Source organism: Drosophila persimilis, unplaced genomic scaffold (assembly GCF_003286085.1).
Source record: "Drosophila persimilis strain 14011-0111.01,24,50 unplaced genomic scaffold, DperRS2 tig00003933-arrow-pilon, whole genome shotgun sequence".
NCBI lineage: Eukaryota > Metazoa > Arthropoda > Insecta > Diptera > Drosophilidae > Drosophila > Drosophila persimilis.
The window spans coordinates 2,159,108-2,180,583 of NW_020825706.1; the positions used below are offsets into that span (position 1 = coordinate 2,159,108).

Genomic DNA, 21,476 nt, shown 5'->3' on the forward strand with positions numbered 1-21,476 from the left:
GCTGTTTCTTAAATATGAATTTATAGATAGAACGTGTATGGCAGGCAGCATATATGTATGCCTACTATCAATCAATTATCATGCATGTCTATTTCATCGTATAGAACGTCAAGTGTTTCAATGTGGGCGTTCGGATCCACTCTGTACATCACAAACTTCACGGTGGCATAGTCCAATGGGATGTTCCTAGCCCACACAGAGCACGTGACGTGGACATGCTTATTCGGCGGAAGATTGTGAAACTTTACCCCAATGACCCGACGAAAGCCTGGCTCCTCATGGGTAACCCGCTCAGTCTCATTTTCCGGGGTATCTGGATCGACATAAAAGTTTTCTCTGGTGAACAGGCCATCGGCATCGTAGTACATTTCGGGGACAAACGAGAGTGTCGTCTCTACATTCTTGGTCACGAAATCGCAAGATGCCCAAATCTTATTCGAGCGTCTCTCGGGTGCGGTCTCCATCATATAGTGGCGCAAAGCCGAGGGCGCCGCATCGGGCAGGGAGCGGCGTTCGCTGTAGGTATCGGCCTCAAAGTTGAGGGCAAGGTTCAGCTTTAGTAGGACGCAGGGAGTATTCGACAGATAGCCCCAGGCGTGATCCAAATTGCATCCCCTTAAGCGGTGTTCTCCCCTATAGCCGTATTTGCTCACGAGATGATCAATCTGCTTCTGGAGGGTGTACGATGACTGCTCCTCAATCTCGCCCCACATAATCACCTTCTCCAGGCCGACAATGCGTCCCAGAGGGGCTATGGTCAGGCTGGGAGGCTTCGAAACGGTCGGCTGCTCGGCATTCATTCGAAATTGCTGCAGAATCATCGCAAAAATAAACACAAAAATACAGAGGCACAAGCTGAACGCGAGGCCGTACAACATCAATTTGATAAAGCGGCACATGGTGCGGGATGTCTTCTGTATCTTTTAGGCAAAGTGTTCTTTGAATGATAGTCCAGGGCTTGCTTGTACAAATTTGAATTTGAAGCTTAAAATAAAACCGCTATCGGTATCGCTATCGTAGATGACCAAAAAAACGCGTTAGCGTATGTTAGTGGTCATGTATCGATTGTACTATCTATCGATGGGGTCATTTGCAATGATGATTTTTGAATAGTTTTTTCATTAAAACTTAGACACTATCTATCTTAAGCCTAAAAACAATCTATCTACAGATTGCGCAACCCCTCTTTCCGTTGACACCAACACCTATCGAAAAATGAACACACTTGCGTTGCATGATTTAACCTTTTTAGTTTAATCCTTTTTTTTATAAACACTGAGATAAAACGGAGTCTCTCAGTTAACCTATCTTGAAGAAAACGTATTCATCAATTGTATAAAATTATGTGTTCAGAGCTGAAGCTCCTAGCTAGTTAGTAATATTAAACCGAATATCAAAATCGAGGAATATGATTTTCCAGCCAAAAGAGGCCCATTATCCCATTGTCGACCAGTGGGTATTTTAATACCCTCCACGAATATGATGAGTCTTGAAGATTCTTAGCACAGTTCAGGTGGAAAATATCGTGGTCTTTTTGAAGTAAAGATGAAGGATATTATTAGTATTATTTTGCGCGGTTTGGCTCAACTTGTTATCCTGTTTAAATAAAGGGGGCTTAAGTGGGTTAAGTTCCCAAGTTCGGTCATACTAAAACACGCTGCGCCCGCGAAAAAATTACCGAAAATTACGAAAATGAGCCAAAATATTGTTGCTGCTCCACTTAATCGCATTCCAGGCACAAGCCAGGCCAAGGAGCAGCACAGCAAGGACCTGAAAACCCTCAGCTACGTAGAACTACTGGAAATCAGGGACAGGCAATCCAAATTTCTGTCGTTCAAGTAAGTTCTGGAACTAGCTGCAGCGCAGGCAAATTTAAGCAAATTATTGTTATTGTTGCCGCAGGAAGCGGCTCCTGCAGTTGCCGGACAAGGGCAGACGCCTCCAAGAGTCTTATGATAAATTGCTGGACGAGATTAGGAGGCGCGACGATGTCGAGGCAACGGCCCAAATGCTCAGCGAACTGAATATCGCATCCAAGGGCAAGATTGCCCTGAACAATCTCGAATGGAACGGCCGCGAGATTGTGGACGAAGGCGCCCATGTGGAGGATATACTGGACAGCGATGATGAGCTGGATCCATTGCGAATCATAGCGCAAGGCACAATGCACGAGAAAAGGGTCAAAGTGCTGCCTCCACCCGAGAGTCTAATTACGGCCGGTGATTTGGCCGACATAAACACGTTTAAGAAGACTGCCGACTCGCCAGACTCTGCTTTGGAAGGGCAGAGCGCTACCAGTTCAATACCAGCGGAGTTCGTCGAGCTGGATGCCTGCCTAGTGGCAGCCAAGTATCCCCAAGAATCGCGTTCATATCCCCCCGTCGATCAGCATTCCCTCTACCTCATAGACATAACAGAACCCAAGGAAAGGAGTGCGGGGCGGGAGAAATTCCGACCGTTCCGGACAACCATCTCCAATGTTCACGACCCCGATAAGGAGCGCATACGGAAGAAGGGCAAGCACTGGGAGATCACAGCAGCCACACCACCACTCATCCAATACAAGGAAACACAGATGGTTCCGCTGGCGGAGTCGGCTACCCTGCAGCTGGACTTTATGCAGAGGATCAGGGAACTAAGGATTCAGCAGGCAGAACAGCGTCTATCCCAGCACCAGGCCACCAGACCACCCTCTGGCCTACATCTCCCGGAGGAGTCTGTGCTGAAGACCAAGGCATCGTTCAAGAATTATCGCAATCCCCAAGTGGATTATCTGATTGAGGGCAAGCAAAAGCCCAGCGAGCAGAATGAAGTGCATGATCCCACGAGTCTCGACAGGGGAGCATCCTCTAGTGGCATACATTACACGGTCTACGAGTAACTCCCTCGCCCTATTCCTGGCCAGCTTTTCGTTAACACTGTGAATAATTTATTTGTGTAGGCAACAACAGATAGTGGATAAGATTATATACGATTATAACACCATTTTAAATCGAATAGAACTGTGTGGCTGTGGAGGCCTGTAGCTCGATCTGCCCCATTTTGAACTGTAATCGCTGCAGCCACTTGAGCAGGGCCTCCGACCTGAAGGCCTGCTGTTCCTCGTAGTCCGGCGCACAGTCGCGCACATTCTGCAGGCGCACATGAAGCGTGTCCGAGAGCTGCGTCTGCGAGGAGAGCACGGGGCTCCACATGGGCAGCAGCTTGCCCAGCACCGTGGAGTTTGTGTCCTTGAGAGCCTCCAGCAGACTGAGGAAGTGAAGATTCACCATTTCGGATAGCTTGGAGTTGGCACTTTGCGTCTGGAAGTCCACACTGGACTGTGGCTGATCCTTGTTGATAGTGGGCTTGGCGTGGGACACCAGCTGCAGGATGCAGGGCGTTACCTTGGCCCAGAACTCGAAGAGTACGCCCAGCGTACCGCCCTCTACATTGCTGGTGGTGTTGTGCGCCATCTGCTCCAGATACACGGTCCACAGCTGGCAGAGGGTAAACGCATGGAAGAGCGAGGACATGTGCAGCACCGAGGTCTTTGACTGCTCGGCAAAGCCAGCGAATATCACCTGAATGTGATCGGCGATGTGGCAGGAGGCTTCCTGCGGCACTGGCTGGGAGTAGGTCACGCCCTGGTGCTGATAGTGGACACTGGCTGCGGGCGCTTGGCCCTGGCCTGGGGGAGGATTTGGCGGAGGCGTCGGTATGGTGTGAGTCTCCTGGCGACGCTGCATCAGCACCATGTGGGTCAGCGAGCCGAGCAGCAGCCAAGAGAGCAGACGCATATGTCCGACGCATTCGGTGAATTCTTTGGGACTGAAAGAAGAGAGAATTCCCTTCGGATTTTGGCCATTTTCTTTGGCTGCTTCAATACCTACCCCTGCTGCAGGGAAGAGGGTGCATTGTTTAGCCACGGTAGATAGCGGGAGACAGCCCTGTTGTCTCTGGAGTTCCCTCGCGACATCTCCAGAGCCAGATATTGGGCCACGGCTCCCTTGAGCACGCCCCCCAGTGTGTCCTCGCCAAGGCCGTTGCTCGTTTGTCCGTTCTTCAAGTGCTGCAACGATGAAGGATAATGAAAAAGGCTAGAATGTTGCTGGAGTCCCACCTTGATCTTGCTGAGAGTGTGGAAATCGGCCAGAAAGTCAATCACATCGTTGATATACTGCCGCAAGCAGTCGGCGGAGTTGGTGGTCAGCATGGGAGCCGCATCGGGCATGCCAGGAGCAGATCCCGGCGGCAAAGTACCCCCGGCATCGAGGAGAACAACGCCAATAATCACCAGGAGATTGTGGTCGGGAATATTCGACTTGAACTTGAGGGCCTGCACAAACTCGAAGATCATCTGGCGGCAGAGCAGGTTCTTGTCGCGATCCTTGCTGAACGAGCGCGTGTTGAGGGTGCACAGCTCGTAGACGGTCTGGTACTCGAGATTCGTGTGCTGCACGCAGTAGGCCATGATCTTCGAGTACGGATCGAGTAGGGTCTTGGGCACGCAGTTGAGACGCAGCGTGGCCGCAATGATGTCCAGCATGTACTCGGCGTTGGTCAGGCTCGGCATGATCACAATCACCTGCCGCAGCAAGGACTCCATCGCCTGCATGGCCTGCGACCACATGGCCAGGCCCACGCCTGCTTCGGCGGGCACACACTGAAGATTCAGATACTCGGCCATGTTCCGGAAGATCACCGGCAGCTGATCCACTGGCAGAGCCTTCTTGGAGGTCAACGACTCGCACACCATGTAGATGGGACTGGTGGCATTCAGATCCTGGAAATCCTGCAGCGCCTTCGCAATGCTGCGGAAATGATTGTGACGGATTTTCACTGCAATGGAGAATGGTATGGCAATGATAGGGTTTCGCTCTTCTTGGATATCACACAACACTCACTCTTCATTTGGGTCTGGAACACCTGCAGGAAGATCCCATTCGGCGCCAGCTGATGGAGGACACAGCGTATGAATTGCAGGGCCACTGCCTGTGCGCTGCAGGCCAAAGGCGGACCATTCTCCCCCTGCCAGGAGTGGGTAGAGCTCAGACAGATGCTGGAAACGGTACGGGAGTTTGTGTCAGTCTAGTTAGGATTTCGTTTTGAGAGTCTCTTTCTTACCGCGAAGTCATAGTGAGGATCTCTGGGAGAAAGGGCGCTGCCATGGCCGGTTCGCGGTGGATAAAAGTTCCCAAGATCACGATGAATATGCCAATCTCCTCGTCTGTGTACTCTTCAATGTGAGCACCGCAATCGGAACATCGCTCGACGATGGTGTAGTCTCCAACGCGACGTGCGCTCTAAAGATAAAGAAATTAGTACCGTGAAGGGACTGTCAATTGCTTAGAGACCTACCCCACGTGGCACATGTGCGGTCCCATGCGAGGTTCCATGTCCATTGGTGGCCTCGCCTACACCATCGTCTCCCTCATCGTCTGGATCTGGCTCAGCGGGCTGGAACGGAGGCGGTGGCCAGGAGCCCGCAAACCGAGAACGTATGTCTGGTATGGCATTGGTGTCGACGTTGAAAGGTGCCAGCTTCTGGCGGGGTCGCTTGATGCTGTTGCTGGAGGTTAGGCCTCCGCCCGCTGCTCCTCCAGCGGGGGCTCCTCCCGCGCTCTGCTTTAGCTCCTGCTGGACATTCTTCAGAATGGAAGTGTGGAGATCAGCGGGAGGCTGTGTGGGCTGCTGCGATGTGGACGGGGCATTGGGATTCGGTGGCGATTCCAGGGCCACCTGCTTAATGAGCCGACGGGGAGAGTTGGTGCGGCTGCTGGGCGTCACATCGTCCTTGGTGCTTTCCGAGACATCTAGACTGTCCTGCTTGAGGTGGCTGATATCCGGAAGATTCAGCCCCTCCCGCACACGCTCCACCAGTGCTGCCACTGTATCCTGGGTGCCAATGGGTAGCAGTCTCTCCGGAGTTGGGATCTCCAAGGCGGCAATATTCTTTGGCGGCGGCAGGCCCTGCATCGCGGCATCCATCTCATCCCTGGGATTGGGCATCACGCTCATCTTGGACAGCGGCGAGTCCGGAGAGCCGTAGTTCTTGTCCGTGCGCTTCAGGGACTTTGTCTGCGACTTTTTCTGATGACGGGAATCGTCCATCGAGGAGCTCGATGTTCCGGCACTGCACTCCACAATCGTCTTGTGGCGTCCTATGGACTTTGTTGGAGCTGCAGTCGGTGCTGGAGCAGCAGTCGCATTGCCATTGACCGAGCGACTGCCACTGCCGCTGCTGGAGCCGGGCTTTCTGTCCGCTGTTCCGGGGACATCCTGCAGGGCACCGAGTGCCTTCAGATGGTTAGTTGCAATTGCGGCAAACATTTTCGATGTGGAAGCGGCCGCATTCTCCAGCGATTTGTTGCGCACCGTCACCGCCCGATGCACATCCACGGGGGGACTCACAATGGCCGTCTCTGTGGTCTCTGCAGCCACCAAAGGCGTGACGATCATGCGTACGCCCTCCTGCAGACTGTGACGGGTGGTCACGAGGGTTTCGCTGGTGGTGGTGGCCTTGATTTTGGTCGTGTACGTATCGCCCACTTTGGTGGTGATCATCGACTTGTGCGATTTTGTGGATTTCTATAAAGGAAAATGCATTAAAACTAAGTATCACTAATGCAAAAGCCATGTATGGTACCTCCTCCGTGTATTCGAGGCGCTTGCGGGTGGGCATCACATCCTCAAAGTGTATGGTGTCATCAAAGGAGCCCTAGAGTGGGAATCGATTCTCTTTAGCTCAAAATAATATACGGCTATATGGAGTATTGAAACCCACCGGTGCACTGCCATGCAGGGTGCTGTCCGAGAGATCGCTCTCTGGTATGGCTACCAGCTCCGACTCGGTCTCATCCGCATCCAGGCTGGAGTCATTGTACTTCCTGAACGCATGCTGCAGCTTCGGTGTGAAGGCCACATTGCCCTTGCTCTTGGAGGCGGCACTGGTGGCCTCCGATGGGAACATGGGACTGACCGGCGGACTGGCCTCCTTGTCATCCGGATCGGTGCCCAGCGAGGGCTGGCTGACATCACGCGAGCGAGCTGCCCCGCCCACACCCTGGATATCCAGTATTGTGGTCGTCGGAATCCGCCTACACTGATGGAAATGGCCACGCAGGCTGTTCATGATCATACGAATGCCCGAGATGATGTATCCACTGAGCGGCGGCTGGGTGTACGAGTACTTGTAGAGCACTACGAGGAGGGTAAAGAGCCAGTTCCGTCGCGGATACTGCTCTAAATGCCACAGGGAATAGTTGAAGACAATGTTCTGATAGGACTCTCCCGAAGTGTTGGTCGGATAGGGGGCATACAGGATGATCTGCATGACGGAGGGGAGGATGAGACCGCCAATCAGATGATTCTGGTCCAGCACCTGCGGCAGATTGGCCAGAAAGGCATTGAAAACGGCCGACACCCTAAGGGAAAGATTATAGATTATAGAAATTTGGATATAGGGATCCTCTGCCGACACCCACCTTAGCGATTCTGGGGTGGTGTGGAAGGTCTTGTCGATCTGATTGTGTCCCAGCAGCAAAAACAAATGCTTCAAGACGATATTCTGTGTCCTGGTCACTGGCTTATCCTCCGAGGGGAAGGCCTGATCCGTGCGTGACATGAACTGCATCAGCATGAAGACCAACAGATGAATGGTCTCGCGATCGGACTCCTCCAGCTCCGTGATCCGACTGAGCAGCCCAATCAGATTCTCATCATTGAGGCCGCCCAGAGAGTGGATGTGTCCATCTGTTTGGGAGTAGATTTGGTGGATTATTATATGGACAGACCCTTTAGATGTGAACTTTCTTTAGGGGGGAATAGGAGGATATACACCAATATTCTTTTTTGATTTTGTTTTTGGTTTTTTTTTTTTGGGGACACAGCCACATGCCAATGTTTCACAATTAGATTCGTTTTCATAGACGGATAAATGAATTTTGTATGTTTCTTTGTATAATATACAGGAGGAATGTCTCTGGTTTTACGATTTCAAAGCCAATTAGAGTTCAAATGTAAGTTGGTTGTTGGGTGGGTGGTTGGTGGGGGAGAGAGACAGAAAGACAGAGAGAGAGAGAAAGGTTAGAGAGTGTAGAAGTAGAGGTTTTCTTTCTTTTTTTTTTTGTAGAGTTGTTCGCATTAGAGACACAGAGAGAGATGTTTTTTCGAGAGAGCATACATACCAGTTCGGAAGGGTTTACACACACTTAAAACGATACGTGTAGTACGAGTATTTGTTATGGAAAGCAGAGTTCAATGTAGGTACAACCATAACTAGATAATACAGATATCACATTTATGCTATAAATAATCATATTTAGGGCATAGGTACCGGTGGATGAGAGTGGGAAGATGATATGTAAGAGCGGTGCGATCATGCGATGATACGATCGTATTATGTGTTTAAGATTGTTTTATGTCTTCTTTTCATGCACTTTAGATACATTTTTTAGGTTTAACTCAAGAATCCATGAGGGTCTTGAGAGCATTCCTCTAAAACCTTAATTTTTAAACCTATTTTTGCTATATCTAAACGAAAATATATAGAAAAGAATCAAGCCATTTGTTAAAGAATATTATCTGGAATATATAGTAATCCTGCTTCTTAAAAAACAATAAGAAATGAAGAGAGACAAAGCCAAGGCAACACTGAAAATTGGCAAGCCCCAATATGTAGACATCATTCACAAGAAATTATCTCCAGAAGACATGCAATCAAGTAAAGGATACCTTATGAATGATGTATACATGTGAGGCTCCAAGACACCATCGAGGGGGGATACATCGATTAAACACAGATCACGGGATCTCTCTGTGAACACACATGCTCTACAACCTACCTGGATTGGCCGTGCTGCTGATGCCCGCTGCCGCCGTACCCGTACCCGGATGCGTTCCTGCATCGCAAGTGCAGTGCATGGGATAGGCCAGAGCCGAGGGACTGGGACTGGGCGCCGGCACGGCTGGCTGCGGTGGCAGCAGATTGGGTGCCGACGGATGCTTTTGGAAATGGGAGTGAAAGGAGTATCCCGAGGGATGGGGATTTGCTGTCGAGCTGCTGCTTGCTGTTGTTGTTGCTACTGTTGTTGCTACTGTTACTGCTGCTGCTGCTGTGGTTGTGGTGGTGTTGCCTCCGGCTTGCTCTTGGGAGGAGGCGGAGGCGGAGGCTGTTGCTGCCGCCGCCACTGCTGCTGCTGCCTGGGAGCGAAGCAGCGTCTCTGCCTCCTGCAACGTGGGCATCGGACTTTGGTGACTGGGTGGCACGCAATGCACTAAATACTGATGGCTCTGACTATGAGCCGAGGCTAGACTTGATGCGGTTGCTACTTGTGCACTACTACCGGCTGGATGAGGATGATGCGATGGTGGATGATGGTGGCCGAAGGTGTGGTGTGCCTGTGCCTGTGCCTGCGGCTGTTGGATGTGCATGGAATGGTGTGCGTGTGGGTGTGTGTGGTGGTGTGACGACGGATGGTGATAGGGAAAGGCCGTGTGTGGCGTATGCTGGTGGATGGGACAGGGCGACGGTTTGGGTCGTGTGGCTGTTACTGTTGCCGTGGTCGTTGCTGAACTATGACTAGCCGGATTAGCGCTCTGGCTGCTGCCAGACGCCCCCCCACTACTACTGCCTAGGAACTGACCCAGTCCGAAGCGCGAGGTCTTCCGCTTGAGTATCGGCGCTGACACCTGACGGCTGTAGATCTTCTCCTTTTCGGGCACTGCAAAGACCAACAAAAGATAGAAAAATGATCAGCCTGGGATATTTTTTCGGTTGGGCTCACCATATTTGCTATCCTGACGCGGTGCCATGCTGGCCGGTGCTGACATAGTCCTCTTGTAGGGCCATTTCGTACCGAACGAAGCGCTCAGCGTCTTGGCCATGCTGCCACTCGTATCCGACTGACTGAGGGCCTCCCTGGCCTTCAGGATCTTTGCAGACAAAGCCTCGCTGCCGTTGTCCGAGTTGCGGAGGTCTCGCAGATAAGAGATATCGCCGCATTTCTCCAGATTGATCTGCGCTTCTACGAAGAGCGTGTCGAACCGATTGAGGAAAAAGTCCCAGCCGAGCAGCTTGCGATCGGAGAGGGAGTTGTGCAGCTGATAGACGGACTGCAGCACCACCGGGCGGTCCACAATGAAGAGATCGAACTGCGACTCCAAGCAGAAGAGCAGTGACCGTATTGCCGTGTCATGAATCGTACCGATATAGAGCGTCGCCCGCTGCGCCACATACACATTGATGTCATCCATGCTGGCGATGAGATGACAGAAGGCCGTGGCCAGTGCCGTTTGCAGGCCCACCTCTGAGCGCAGCGGCGTCGAATCCATAAAACGTGTAATCACGGTTACTCGTTCGACTGCTGTGAAGCGAACCCGCCAGTCCGTATCGTGGAAGGCCTCCTGCACCACGCGCCAAAAGACATCCGAACCGAGCGGCAGCGTGATGCAGTGCAGCAGCAATGGCACGCCCACCTGGCAGATGTGCGAGTGTTCGGCATTGCAAAGTTCCCAAAGGCTTAAAAGAAGGATGCACAAGTCTTAAGAGAGACCTTTAAGAACAGAGTCTTACATACTTTTTGATGAGTAGATTCTCCTGGCACCAGATGAAGAAGCCGCGCTGCTCTTTGGCCGCCTTGGCTAGGGCATCTCCATGCAGGGCCATGGTATTGAGGCACTGCAGCACATAGTACAGTATCTCTGGCTTCTTGATGGTGGGTATTTCCTATCAAGAATCCATCATTAGAAGAAGCTCTTAAGAATAACTCAAAGAGGAGGTCTTACCGTGAGAAGCTGGTGGATATACTGCAGAGGTTGAGGCAGCGTGTCCAGCGTAAATTTGAATTTCCCCACCGAAGTGTGCCAGAAATCATCGCTGTCCTCCTCCTCCTCATCCTCGTCCGAACCACTGCCATTCTCGCCCCCACAGGCGGTGCTGCCATTGGCACCGTTCTCACCCATAACCGACGCCTTGGTGACGCTGACATTAGCGCTCCCGACATCCGCATCGGAGAGGGTTATAGAACGGGCTATGGCCCTATCTGTGGGCAGAATGGAGGCCAGATCGAGCTGCTCTGAAACTGTCTCAACAGTGGCCGTCATGATCTGCATTAGACAGAGGGAAAATCGTTAAAGAAAATCAAGCTGAGGCGAATTTTACACAGTTTTTACGTCATATTTACACGGGTTTACATGGTTTACATGGTGTGTGTGTGTATCTTACATTCCTTATATACATACGAAACACGTAGATAAATGCATTGGTTGGGTACTTGCGACATGTCGATTACACTTGCATGTACCGGAAACAAAGTAATTTACATCGAAAGAAACTGTTACATAACACATGTTACATGTAAAATTGCATAAAATTACATTTCTGGTGCATTTCTGTGACATATTTTTTTTGATATAAAGATTTATGGTTTATTCTTTGGTGCTGTACATTGAACATGCTCTTCAACAATGATCCGAAAAGAAAGGAAACCCGTAAGGGAAAAGGAAAAACTATCTGTTATGTGAGGGAAAATCAGCATGGAACGCAATATTTACATGTAAAAACCATATGTAAAATTTCTTATGATACGACTTGTTCGTAATTTATATTCACACACATACCAGATACTTTGAGACACAGTAGTTGAATAAAATGAATAGAAAAGTGATCAAAAAAATTGAATAAAAATCTATTATTCTGTTGGAACAAATTTCAAATATCTATTAAGTAAATGAAAGCTCTCCTTTAATGGCTTTTCTCTATAAGAAAAAACCTGCCAGATGCTATTAAACCATTTACCAGCCTACCCTTGAACAGCTATTACATTTATCTAATAAAAATCATGATTCTTAAGCGAGAGACATATTTTTTTGCCATCTTTTATAATGTATGTTCACTTGGAATCTAATATTCAGCTATAATATTTCTAAACCTATATAATATCTGCTCTAAAAAGCCTGGAAAACTCCTCTAAAGGATATTTAAATGTATAATCAAAGTAAATATATAGAAATAAGAACTGTTTTTGTATAGGAATATATGGAAACAATCAAAGAAAGTAGGAATTTGGAAAAAAAATTACAAGAAAAACACTCTGTACATTTATTTACACTTAACACGAAGAGTACGTACGATTGGTTTGGTCTGGACACAGAAATAAAACATACAATATTGAAAAACATATTGAATTGTACAAATATCGAATCGAATTGTTGTAGGGGGGAAGGGGGGTTCGTTTTAATTGGGCAAATTATAAAACTAATATTATAAAACAAACACTGGTTCAGCTTATAGCTGGGGGTTTTTTCGGTAGATTGTTTTGTTTGGTTTGGGATTTTTTTGGTCGTTTTAATGAATGCACAAAGTACCTCGTCTGTGGCGTGAACTTTTCTCAATTCATTACTATCAACTGAATGCCCATTTTCGTTATTCTATAAAAAATACATGAAGAAATGAAAACGTTTTGTATAATCGTTGGACAAATTTCGAGAACTATCGAATTGGTTTTTGGAATTTGTGTGATTTTTCTGGGTGTGAACGAAACGTAAAATTAAACAACTTGAATATGCTCACTTAATATTGTTTTTTTGGTTTTTGTTGCTGTAATTAATTAGTTTTTTGAATATTTATATGGATTATAGTATAGTATATTTTTATGGGGGCGGTGTTTCAATATACCTACAGTCAACGCATAATATTTTCATATTCTTTTCTTTTGGTTTTTTTTTTGTTAATATTATTTTTGTGATGTGAAATTGAAATATTGTTCGCAATAATAGGGGAAGGGGGGTGGCGGGTAACAACTAAAGAACAGAATGTGGATACAACGGATTGATGGTGATCGAAATACATACGGAACAAACGTGGGGCATATGTACGAGCACTCCGCCGACCGAGTGCGGTTCGGGTTGGGGCACTGCCACCGGCACAGGACCTTCAGAAAGAGAATTATCAATGGGTATTAGTATCTTGTAGTTATGGCAGTTATCAGGTTCAATCGTTCCAGCTATAATGAAGTTGTGGTCAACATACAAATGAATGGCATTCAATAACCGATCATGCATTCAAGTACATATACATAGATAGAAATCCTATAGGAAAATTCATGGAAAATTCTCACATGCAGATAGATTGCGGCCAATCGGTGGGGTATAGGGGTTCTATGTGGACGTGTGCAAAGTTTAAGCCCATCTTTTGTTCTATTTGCTAACCAATTGGAATGCTTAAACAGGGCACACTTATGGGTTTTAGTCCTACTGTGGAAATTATAGATTATAGATGATTCTGTGTTGTAAGAGAACAGGAGTAGAGTAGAGTAGAGTAGTATTTGAACCGAACCGAAAGATAATCGTGTGTACTAAACTCAGAGCTATGGGGGGGCTGTCATACTACTAAAAAGGTCAACTATTTTTGGTAGATAAAAGCTGTGTTTTTTGGTAGTGCTAAATCATATTACTCTAGTAAAGCTAAACAGAGATAGACAGTGGAGAGTGTTGTGTAGAGAGAGATAGAGACGGTTAGTGTGTGACTGAAACTATAGTTGTCTTTTTCTGGGGTGTTATGTCAGTGTCTTTGCGGATTGGTGTTTTCTTTGTAACGAAATGTGTGTTTCAACAAATTTTTAATAATGTTAATGTAAATTTGTAAATGTAATTGCTATTATTTGTTTTGTTTTGGTTTTTTGTTGGATTTTTTTGGTTTGGTTTTTGTAACGAATGAAAAATTTGCTTATTGGTGCATCACCTGCCATTATAATAATTTTTCCATCGTCTGAAAAGAATTGATCTAGCTTAAAGATATCTGATAATGAGTGATAGATTTGATTTAGTATTTTGTTTGGTAGCAGTATTTTTTTTGTAGTATTTTTCATGATAATTTTTCGATAGAACGAAGAGCGAGAGAGAGACAGTAACAGTTTACAGTTTTCGTACGCGCGGAAGAGGGTGCGAACGAGCGAGAGAGACAGTTATATTATTTTTTTTTGTACAGGCAGACGCGCAGTAGGTGGTATATATGTTAGAGATAGAGAGAGAGAAATAGATACACATATTTATGTAGAGAGAGATAGCAAGATAGACAAATAGTTATGGTTGAAAACAGATAAGATACAATTGGTATGGCATGATTGGTAATATGATGACTGATGGATCGTTTAGATGGTTCTTTAGCTCTGTTGGTTCGTTGAGATTGAGTTTGGGATTTAGGGGCTTTTAGTCTGGGGTTTTTGTTTACTTCAAGGGTCAAGTAAGGTACTTTACAAGGCATAGCAGTGCAGGTTACTAGATTTGTTTGTTTGTAGGTACAAAAGTTCAGTTTGCTTTTTAAAACGTGGGATTCTCTTTAGACTAAGTAAGTTTTGTTTACAAGGACGCCCAGCCGCTCCGTGAGCGAGGGGGCATCGTATACCATTCGCCTGCAAAACGGCTTATAAATATGGATGTATATGTATATGTAGAGTCCAGGCTCAAAGTACAGTCTACAATTAGCTACATTTTTAGGTGACGTTTCACGGCTTTTACTGTTACGGTGGATAGGTTATTTATAGGTGAATTGGAGATTCGGGTTTTGGGTTTCGATTATGGTTAGGGTTAGGGATTGCTTTCACGACAGTCTTCTATATGTTACAACCGAATTTCGTTGTCGTGGGGTACGGGGTCTTCAAATCAAATCAAAGAATAAAGGTTGGATAGGTCTGGCGCGTACCTGCAAATCCTCCAAGCGGACCCAGGGGTATGGGCAGGGGGGCCATTGATAGAGATACATCCCTGGTCTTTTCCTTGTCGGACTCGGGCGGGGATTTGCGTGAGGACTTTTCCTCCTCGATGATGTCCTCAATGGGAACCTTGAAATAAGGTGAGATCAATGCCATTCTCTAGCATCTCTAGGGTATCACTCACATCTGGTGGCCTAACGGGGTTCAAAGGAGCCATAAACTGAACTAATTTCGTGGCCAACTGATGCCACATGATGGAGGCCTCGCAGTAGGCGCATTCCGCCACCTATAAGGGCATTCAAAAGGCATTTATTGGCTTCCATATCTCACAAATAGAAGGGCCTACCTTCAGGGCGCACACATGGCTGCTAAGGCCCACACGGGCCGCTGTGACCATACACTTGATCAGCCGGGATACATTCTCGCAAACACTCGTATGGATGCCCATGTGCTGTTCCACGTCCTGCAGCTCCATCTGCTTCAGAAGGATGTCCAGCATGAGGATGCAACAGGTGAGATTGTGCTCGGCATCGGTGGAGAACTCCGTGTGGCGATTGGTGGGTGCCTCATCGTCCGATATGGCCGACGTATTGCCAGAGTCATCCTCCACCACAGGGGCTGGAAATTCATTTGGTTATTCTGCTGTGGGATACAATCCTAGATCTTAGAAATGACTTACAAATGGAACTGCGTCTGGGGGGATTGGCCATCTCTGCCTTGGTCTCCTTGCAGGGCACCTTGGGGGCCTTCGGAAGCTGCAGCTGTGCAGCATCCTTCTCGCGCATTAGCTCGTGCTGGATGCCGTACTTCATGATGCGAACGCCATCGCCGAACATGGCAAAGAGCTGAACCAGCGGAATGAGAATCTCTAGCTTCGTGAGGATCTGCAGCCAGTGGAGTGCCTGCTGTTGGACCTTGGCGGTGGTCTTCTCGAAGCGTATGGCCACAAAGTTGTACATTGTCTTGCCATCGAAGCCCAGGGGCGACATCTCCGGATCGAGGATCTTGCTGAGGACGATCTTCAGCTCGTTGAGCTCCTTCTCGGCCACATCATTGGTGATGGCCTCCATCCAGTGGGGCATGACATAGTCCCAGATCTCCGAGGTGATCACCTCGTACGGCACCAGGCAGATCAGACGCTGCATACCCTCCTTGAGGTGGCTGGTGCGAGAGGCCAGGGTCTCCCAATGACCGCCGACGCGGGCATACTCGGGCGGATGTGGCAGCAAGCAGGCGATGAAGACGTTGTAGTGGATGCGGCAGATCTCCTTCAGCCAATTGCAGACGTGATCCACTTTCAGCTTCTCAATGGTGCTCTCCACCTGACCAGCAGCTGAAAGCAGAGAATGAAGTGGGTTTACAGGCAGCTCTTCCTTCCAATGAAAGCCCTTACCATCGTAGGAATAAGCGGTGACATGGAACCAATGGAAGAGCATACTCAGAATTCTGCCCAGCACCTCAACGGGCGTGTCGGCAGTGGGCGTGCAGCGACCCACGAGCAGCCAAATGCCATAGCGGCCCAGCCTCTGACGCTCCTCCCGTGAAATATTATCCGCCGTGCCCGCGGAACCGTTCTTCTTCGCCTCCGAGGAGGAGGACTCCTTGCCGGGCTCAAAGTTGAGCGGCTTCGACTCCCGCAAAAGGCTCACCACCGACTCCACCATATGCATCTGCATCTCGGGATCCATCTGCCAGGCGGGTTGCAGGCTGCGGTGCACCACATGATCGCCGCCGCGTCGCGAGTTGTGCCTATTGCTGTGGCACTGGCTGCAGTATCGAATGGGATGATTGCCGTTGAAGGTGGCACACTCCGTGGAGAAGCAGATGGAGAAGGCGGACTTCTCGTTGGAGCGACAGTTCTTGTTCTCGCAGACCATCGAGACCTGCTGCATGGGATGCAGGATGTCGCCAAACTCCAGGTTGGCATGCTCCCTATGGATCTCATTGGCGCACTCGATGCACAGATAAAGGGGCGGCGGACAGTCCGGTGCATAGGCGATGCTGATGCTATGATCATAGCAGACCTTGGCTGCCTCGGCATTCCCAGCATTCGGGCAATGCTCGCGCTGGCAGGTGAAGGGCACAAGGTCGTCTATAAAGGGATTTTGATGGGTGTAAGCATATCTTCTTTGTATTTTGAAGGACTTTCTTTACTTGTCAGTTTGGAGAGCAAGACTTTGCGATCAAAGAGATTGGCATCGAAGGCGGGCCAGTAGTAGAAGAGCAGCTTGGCCGCCGAGGAGCGGGAGACAGCAGTGCCATAGGCCACCACGCACAGAATGTCCTTGACCACATTATGCTTGAGGGTCATCAGGCATTCCAGCAGCTGGCAGTGATGGGCGGGATTGTTGGAATACTGCAGCACCATCATGATCACGGAGGAGACTGACTGGCAGGCCTGGCACTCCTGCTCATCGGAGCTGCGACGAGCTAAGAAAATCCATTAGAAATAGTCCCCCAAGAGAGGAATCTGGCTACTTACTGATAGTAAAGGGTAAGATATAGTAGCACAGGGCATTGACAATGTCCTGGTGCAGAGCTGGTGGTAGTACAGATATAGTGGAGCTAACCAGATAGGGTAGATTATCAATAAGATCCTTGTCGAGGAAGGGTAGAATGCAGCTTAGGCACTGCAAAAGAGCTTTGCCGAAAACTAAACCAAAAGACAAGAGAGAGAGGCATTAATGGAATGTAAATATCAGAGAGCTAGATGATCTTCGATCTTACCGATTTGTCCATACTGGATGCAAGGTGCCACATCGATGAGCATAGTTAGGGCATTATAGAGGTTGCCATATTCGAGATTGGGATAGGCAGACATGCGTGTGGGATCCTCGTGGGGATCCCGTATAAGTTCGTGCGGAGAAGTGCGCACATCTTTAAGGACAGCTGAAAAGGACAATCAAAGGAGTCATTCAGCAGTTCCCTAGAGATAAGACATACGACTATGTAGTTACTCACTTAGTAGAGTTTGTGAAAAGTATTTGATATTGTTGGCAATATCAACGCCAGAGGGGGCGGGTAAGACATTGTGCAATAGACGTACGTGGTAGTCATGAAGGGCTCTCAATTTTGCCTGAACTGTAATAGGAGGATACACATATGAAACGTATATTGAGACTCCTAAGGTCTGTACTTACAGGCGGCAGCACGAGTGCCCATGTTGATGAGTTGCACCTTAAAGCTGCCAGTCATTATATCAGACAAATCCTTAGCATTGCCGAAACTGCTGCCGAGGGACTTCGCATTCTGTAAAATATATTAAGAAAGAATCTTAACAAAAGCTTACGTAATGGTTGGAGCACCCCTCTTGAAGATGCTGCCGATGGAGGAAAATCTTTCAAATCAGGCGAAATTTCATGGAAACCCGAAAAGTTTCATATCCCACAGATGCCTTGGAGGCTTAGGATTATATTTCTTAGAAATTTACCTCGAAATTTGTTAGTTTTTTCAATAGATTTGCAATTTTTTACGGGTGTTACAGCAAGCCTTGACCACAAAGAAAAATCTCTACAACTAAACTGAATTTTCGGTGTGTATCCTGCGCGATTTTCATATCTGTTCGATGCGCCACCACCACCCTGTAGTTTAAAATTACTTTCACTGGAATTTTACGCACTTTTTAGATAGATTTATCAGACAATTGCTCTCCTAAGACATAAAACTACTCAACTTTAGATCTTTGCTTGACTATTTAATCGGAAATGTAAAGGTATTTTCATAAATTCGAGTCGGGGTTTGAGTTCTTGACCCACTTTGGCCACTCACCCTCGACAGCAGCCAAGGAAAAACAGCTGCTCGAAGTAGGACATGCGCATATCGCGTGTTTATCTCACATTTTCCGCATTTTCCGGTCGCACTTTTCCCACCCAACAAGTGTTTGTTTTGGTCTAGCCGTGTGTAAATATTTACTATTTATTTCTACGAGGATTCTAGAGTCTGCGCAGTTTCCAGACAATATTTGTAAATATTTCACAGCTGTTTTGACTTTCAAACGATATGCAACTGGTTTGTGTTGCTCTTTGGAGAGTTTTTCAAGGGTTTATGGAGAGATTTAATTAAATCTATGTTACCAGAGACATTTCAAAGAAGTATTATGGCACTTGCTTTGCTTTTACTGTCATTTCGAATTTTTATTGAAATAATTATTGATTTCTCAATAAATTGAACAATATGCAGACATTTATTCCATCTACCCCCTTCGTGCCCACCCCCCTAGCTCCACAATTAAATACTCATTTACCAAATGGGATGCACACCTTTTTGGGGGTGTTCCTTTCTTTTTTTTTAAGGCTTCCGTGGAAAGCAAAAACCTCGACTCCATCCAGGGTGTTGTCTGGCAAATGCGGCACCTTTTGACCCTGGTTCCAAATCGTGTTTTCGAATGGTAACCGACACCCTGTAGAGGGAACATTTTAACAACTGATTTAACTGAACTTTGATGACCCAAAGGATGGTTGTCCAAGGATTGGTTTACAAGGATTACATTTTACTTGCATATGCAGGAGCATTTATTTTGAAGGTATGCCTACAATTGAACATTCTGTGGAAGGCCGAACCTTTCGATAGTGTAACAATTTAAAATTGTTGGGATTCTGTGGCGTATTTTAGGGAAACAAATTGAAGTCACCAAGTGTTGAGGATAGTGTAAGTAATTGCCAAGAGGATAGTGTATAAATGTTTTGTAGCGTTTGTCTTTCAGCGCTCGAAGGATGCCTCCGACCGTCGGCTAGTCGTTCTCGAGGCTCGGGAGGACAACGCAAGTAACGATATGTGGTTGAAGTGTTTGCCAAGAGGATAGTGTTTATAGTAGATGCTTGTGTCTTAGTGTCTTAGTCTTCCAGCTCCTGCAGGGTCAGAGCTACAGCGACCTCCGGCTGGGGTGTGTTCAAAACCTCGATGTCCTCCTCGCGGTCAGACTGATTGAATTGGCCGTCCAATTGAGTCTGATCCTGCTTCACCTGCTGCAGCTCGTGCACCTCCTCCATGCCGACCGACATGCCAGAGCCAGCCTGCTTCTGGGCCTTGGTGCGAGTGAAGAGCATCTTCCAGTAGCTCGATATGGACTCCTTAATTGTGGGCTTCACATTGGGCAGCGGCTTGTTGCTGACCTGGCCCTGGTCCTGCTGCTGCTGCTCCTCCTCGCCAGCAACAGTGGTCACATTGCTAGTCGAAGACACTGGTTCATCACCATCTGTAAAAGATCAACGAGAGTTACTCCAAGTTGGCTGCAAGCCAGCGCGTCCTTACCCTTTTGTGCGTTCTTGAAGCGCGTGAAGAAACGACCCATTGTGTTGTTCTTGCTGGGATCCTTCTGGCGGCCGGCTGATTCGGCCACATCTTGGAGCTCCTCCTGGAAGTTGTGTGGCTTCTTGCTCAGCTTGAAGAAGCGCTTCAGCGAAGTGGACTTGGTGCTGACCGTCGACGCGACACCCGACTCGTCCAAGCCCTCTGGCTCCGGCAGCGGTACATCCTGCATGTTGGACATGTCGTTTTTAGTCCAAAACGCCAAGCGACACAAGGTTTTTAGAAAATGTTTTGAAATTGTTAAATTTGTACTTTTCGACGATTTTTTCTACTGAGATGTTCGTCACGAGAGACGTATGGAAATATAATGACGAGGGAGAGCTCTGTACGAATGTGATTTGCAGGAAAGTCAGGGACTACTTCCCATAAAAAGAACTCCCTACACGACTACGAGTTTATTTTCCAAATTTATTTCCAAAACGCGCAACGAGTGAAAATGTAATAGAAGTGAGCGGAGCGCTCTACGAATGTGAAATGCAGGAAAATCAAGGCCTGCTTTCCAAACGAATTCGGTGTCTCTTTTTCTCTGTGAGACTCGGACTCTCGGCCAACTTGGATACAGAGGAGATTCAGCGTTTGGCAATTTGGAAACGTATATGTTTTAACTGTGGGTAACATGTGTTAACAACGACATCGGAACAGGTTTCAATTGATACGATTTTAATTTTATTTTACCCCCAATCGAATCGGCAAAAAAGCGAAGAGGCAAAAACCAATTCATTCAATATGTGCACACAGCAGAGCACAGCACAGACAATACAATACCCCCTTGTTATCCAGTGTGTGTTTTTCTCCATTGTTCCACTCGACGTCCAGAATGTGGGGGAGCCCACCAACAAAGTCGTTTCAAAAATCAATTGAAGGAACTCTGGTGGCGATTCCTGCCGTCGACATGCTGCACTCTCCACTCCTCTGAAGAGTACCTTAATTTATGTAGTTATGTGCCGAAAACAATGGACTTTTGTTCGCTCAAAGGTGTTGAGATTTTAAACGATTACGGGCACGCAGAGAGCTTTAATGTTTCATATTAATATCCAACCCCCAGCTAATGGGAAAAGCGCACCCCCAAGCCCACAAACAAACAAGCCACACAACACAACAAAGAGACATCAATAAATCAACAAGAATAAAACACGAAAAAGGGAAATGAACAAGGATAATGTCATCTACAACATCTGCTACGCATTCACTCCACTCTACTCCACTCCACTCGACTCAGTCTCCAGGCAAAAGTGTGAAAATGTCAGCGACAATGGGGGGCTACTCTCATAGAACCGGGCGCCATATAATGGCCAAAACGGAAATGTTGTTGTGCAGCAAATTCATGGCCAACACACAGTTGCAACAAGAGCCGGCATAAGCACCCCCTGAGGGTTTACGCAGCAGCCACACAAAAGGATAGGAGCTGCCACTGAAGCTGGAGCTGGAGCTGGAGAGAGAGCCACAACAATGGCAGCAGAAGCTGCAACTTGCAAC

The 21,476-nt window shown here is 47.7% G+C and overlaps 4 protein-coding genes across 8 annotated transcripts; 1 reads left to right on the forward strand and 3 right to left on the reverse strand.

Moving 5' to 3' along the window:
- Positions 1–6: 6 nt before the first annotated feature.
- LOC6594054 lies at positions 7–821 on the reverse strand. Its single transcript, XM_002019841.2, has one exon. The coding sequence runs from the start codon at positions 819–821 to the stop codon at positions 72–74; it is 750 nt and encodes a 249-aa protein (XP_002019877.2). The 3' UTR covers positions 7–71.
- An 858-nt stretch (positions 822–1,679) lies between these two features.
- Positions 1,680–2,997, forward strand: LOC6594055. Its single transcript, XM_002019842.2, has 2 exons — positions 1,680–1,838; positions 1,903–2,997. The coding sequence occupies exons 1-2, from the start codon at positions 1,693–1,695 to the stop codon at positions 2,879–2,881; spliced, it is 1,125 nt and encodes a 374-aa protein (XP_002019878.1). The 5' UTR covers positions 1,680–1,692; the 3' UTR covers positions 2,882–2,997.
- LOC6594056 (protein unc-79 homolog) lies at positions 2,907–18,182 on the reverse strand. Of its 5 annotated transcripts, XM_026994592.1 has the most exons (28): positions 18,124–18,182; positions 17,834–17,942; positions 17,655–17,774; positions 17,421–17,582; positions 17,176–17,346; positions 16,848–17,123; positions 16,087–16,785; positions 15,373–16,026; positions 15,040–15,311; positions 14,878–14,979; positions 14,684–14,822; positions 13,724–13,780; positions 12,835–12,914; positions 12,349–12,411; positions 10,768–11,088; positions 10,560–10,708; positions 9,768–10,501; positions 9,427–9,704; positions 8,826–9,381; positions 7,467–7,734; positions 6,767–7,406; positions 6,629–6,700; positions 5,341–6,570; positions 5,107–5,285; positions 4,887–5,041; positions 4,103–4,821; positions 3,873–4,051; positions 2,907–3,810 (listed from the first exon to the last, which is right to left on the reverse strand). In XM_026994592.1, the coding sequence occupies exons 2-28, from the start codon at positions 17,886–17,888 to the stop codon at positions 2,988–2,990; spliced, it is 9,153 nt and encodes a 3,050-aa protein (XP_026850393.1). In that variant the 5' UTR covers positions 17,889–17,942; positions 18,124–18,182; the 3' UTR covers positions 2,907–2,987. The 5 variants fall into 5 exon arrangements, with proteins under 5 accessions (XP_026850393.1, XP_026850390.1, XP_026850389.1 ...); XM_026994589.1 differs by lacking the exon at positions 8,826–9,381 and having other exon boundaries at positions 3,873–4,042; positions 9,627–9,704; XM_026994588.1 differs by lacking the exon at positions 8,826–9,381 and having other exon boundaries at positions 9,627–9,704.
- Positions 18,183–19,175: 993 nt separating this feature from the next.
- Positions 19,176–20,395, reverse strand: LOC6594103. The gene is made up of 2 exons (XM_002019844.2): positions 19,944–20,395; positions 19,176–19,887 (listed from the first exon to the last, which is right to left on the reverse strand). The coding sequence occupies exons 1-2, from the start codon at positions 20,179–20,181 to the stop codon at positions 19,526–19,528; spliced, it is 600 nt and encodes a 199-aa protein (XP_002019880.1). The 5' UTR covers positions 20,182–20,395; the 3' UTR covers positions 19,176–19,525.
- Positions 20,396–21,476: the final 1,081 nt, after the last annotated feature.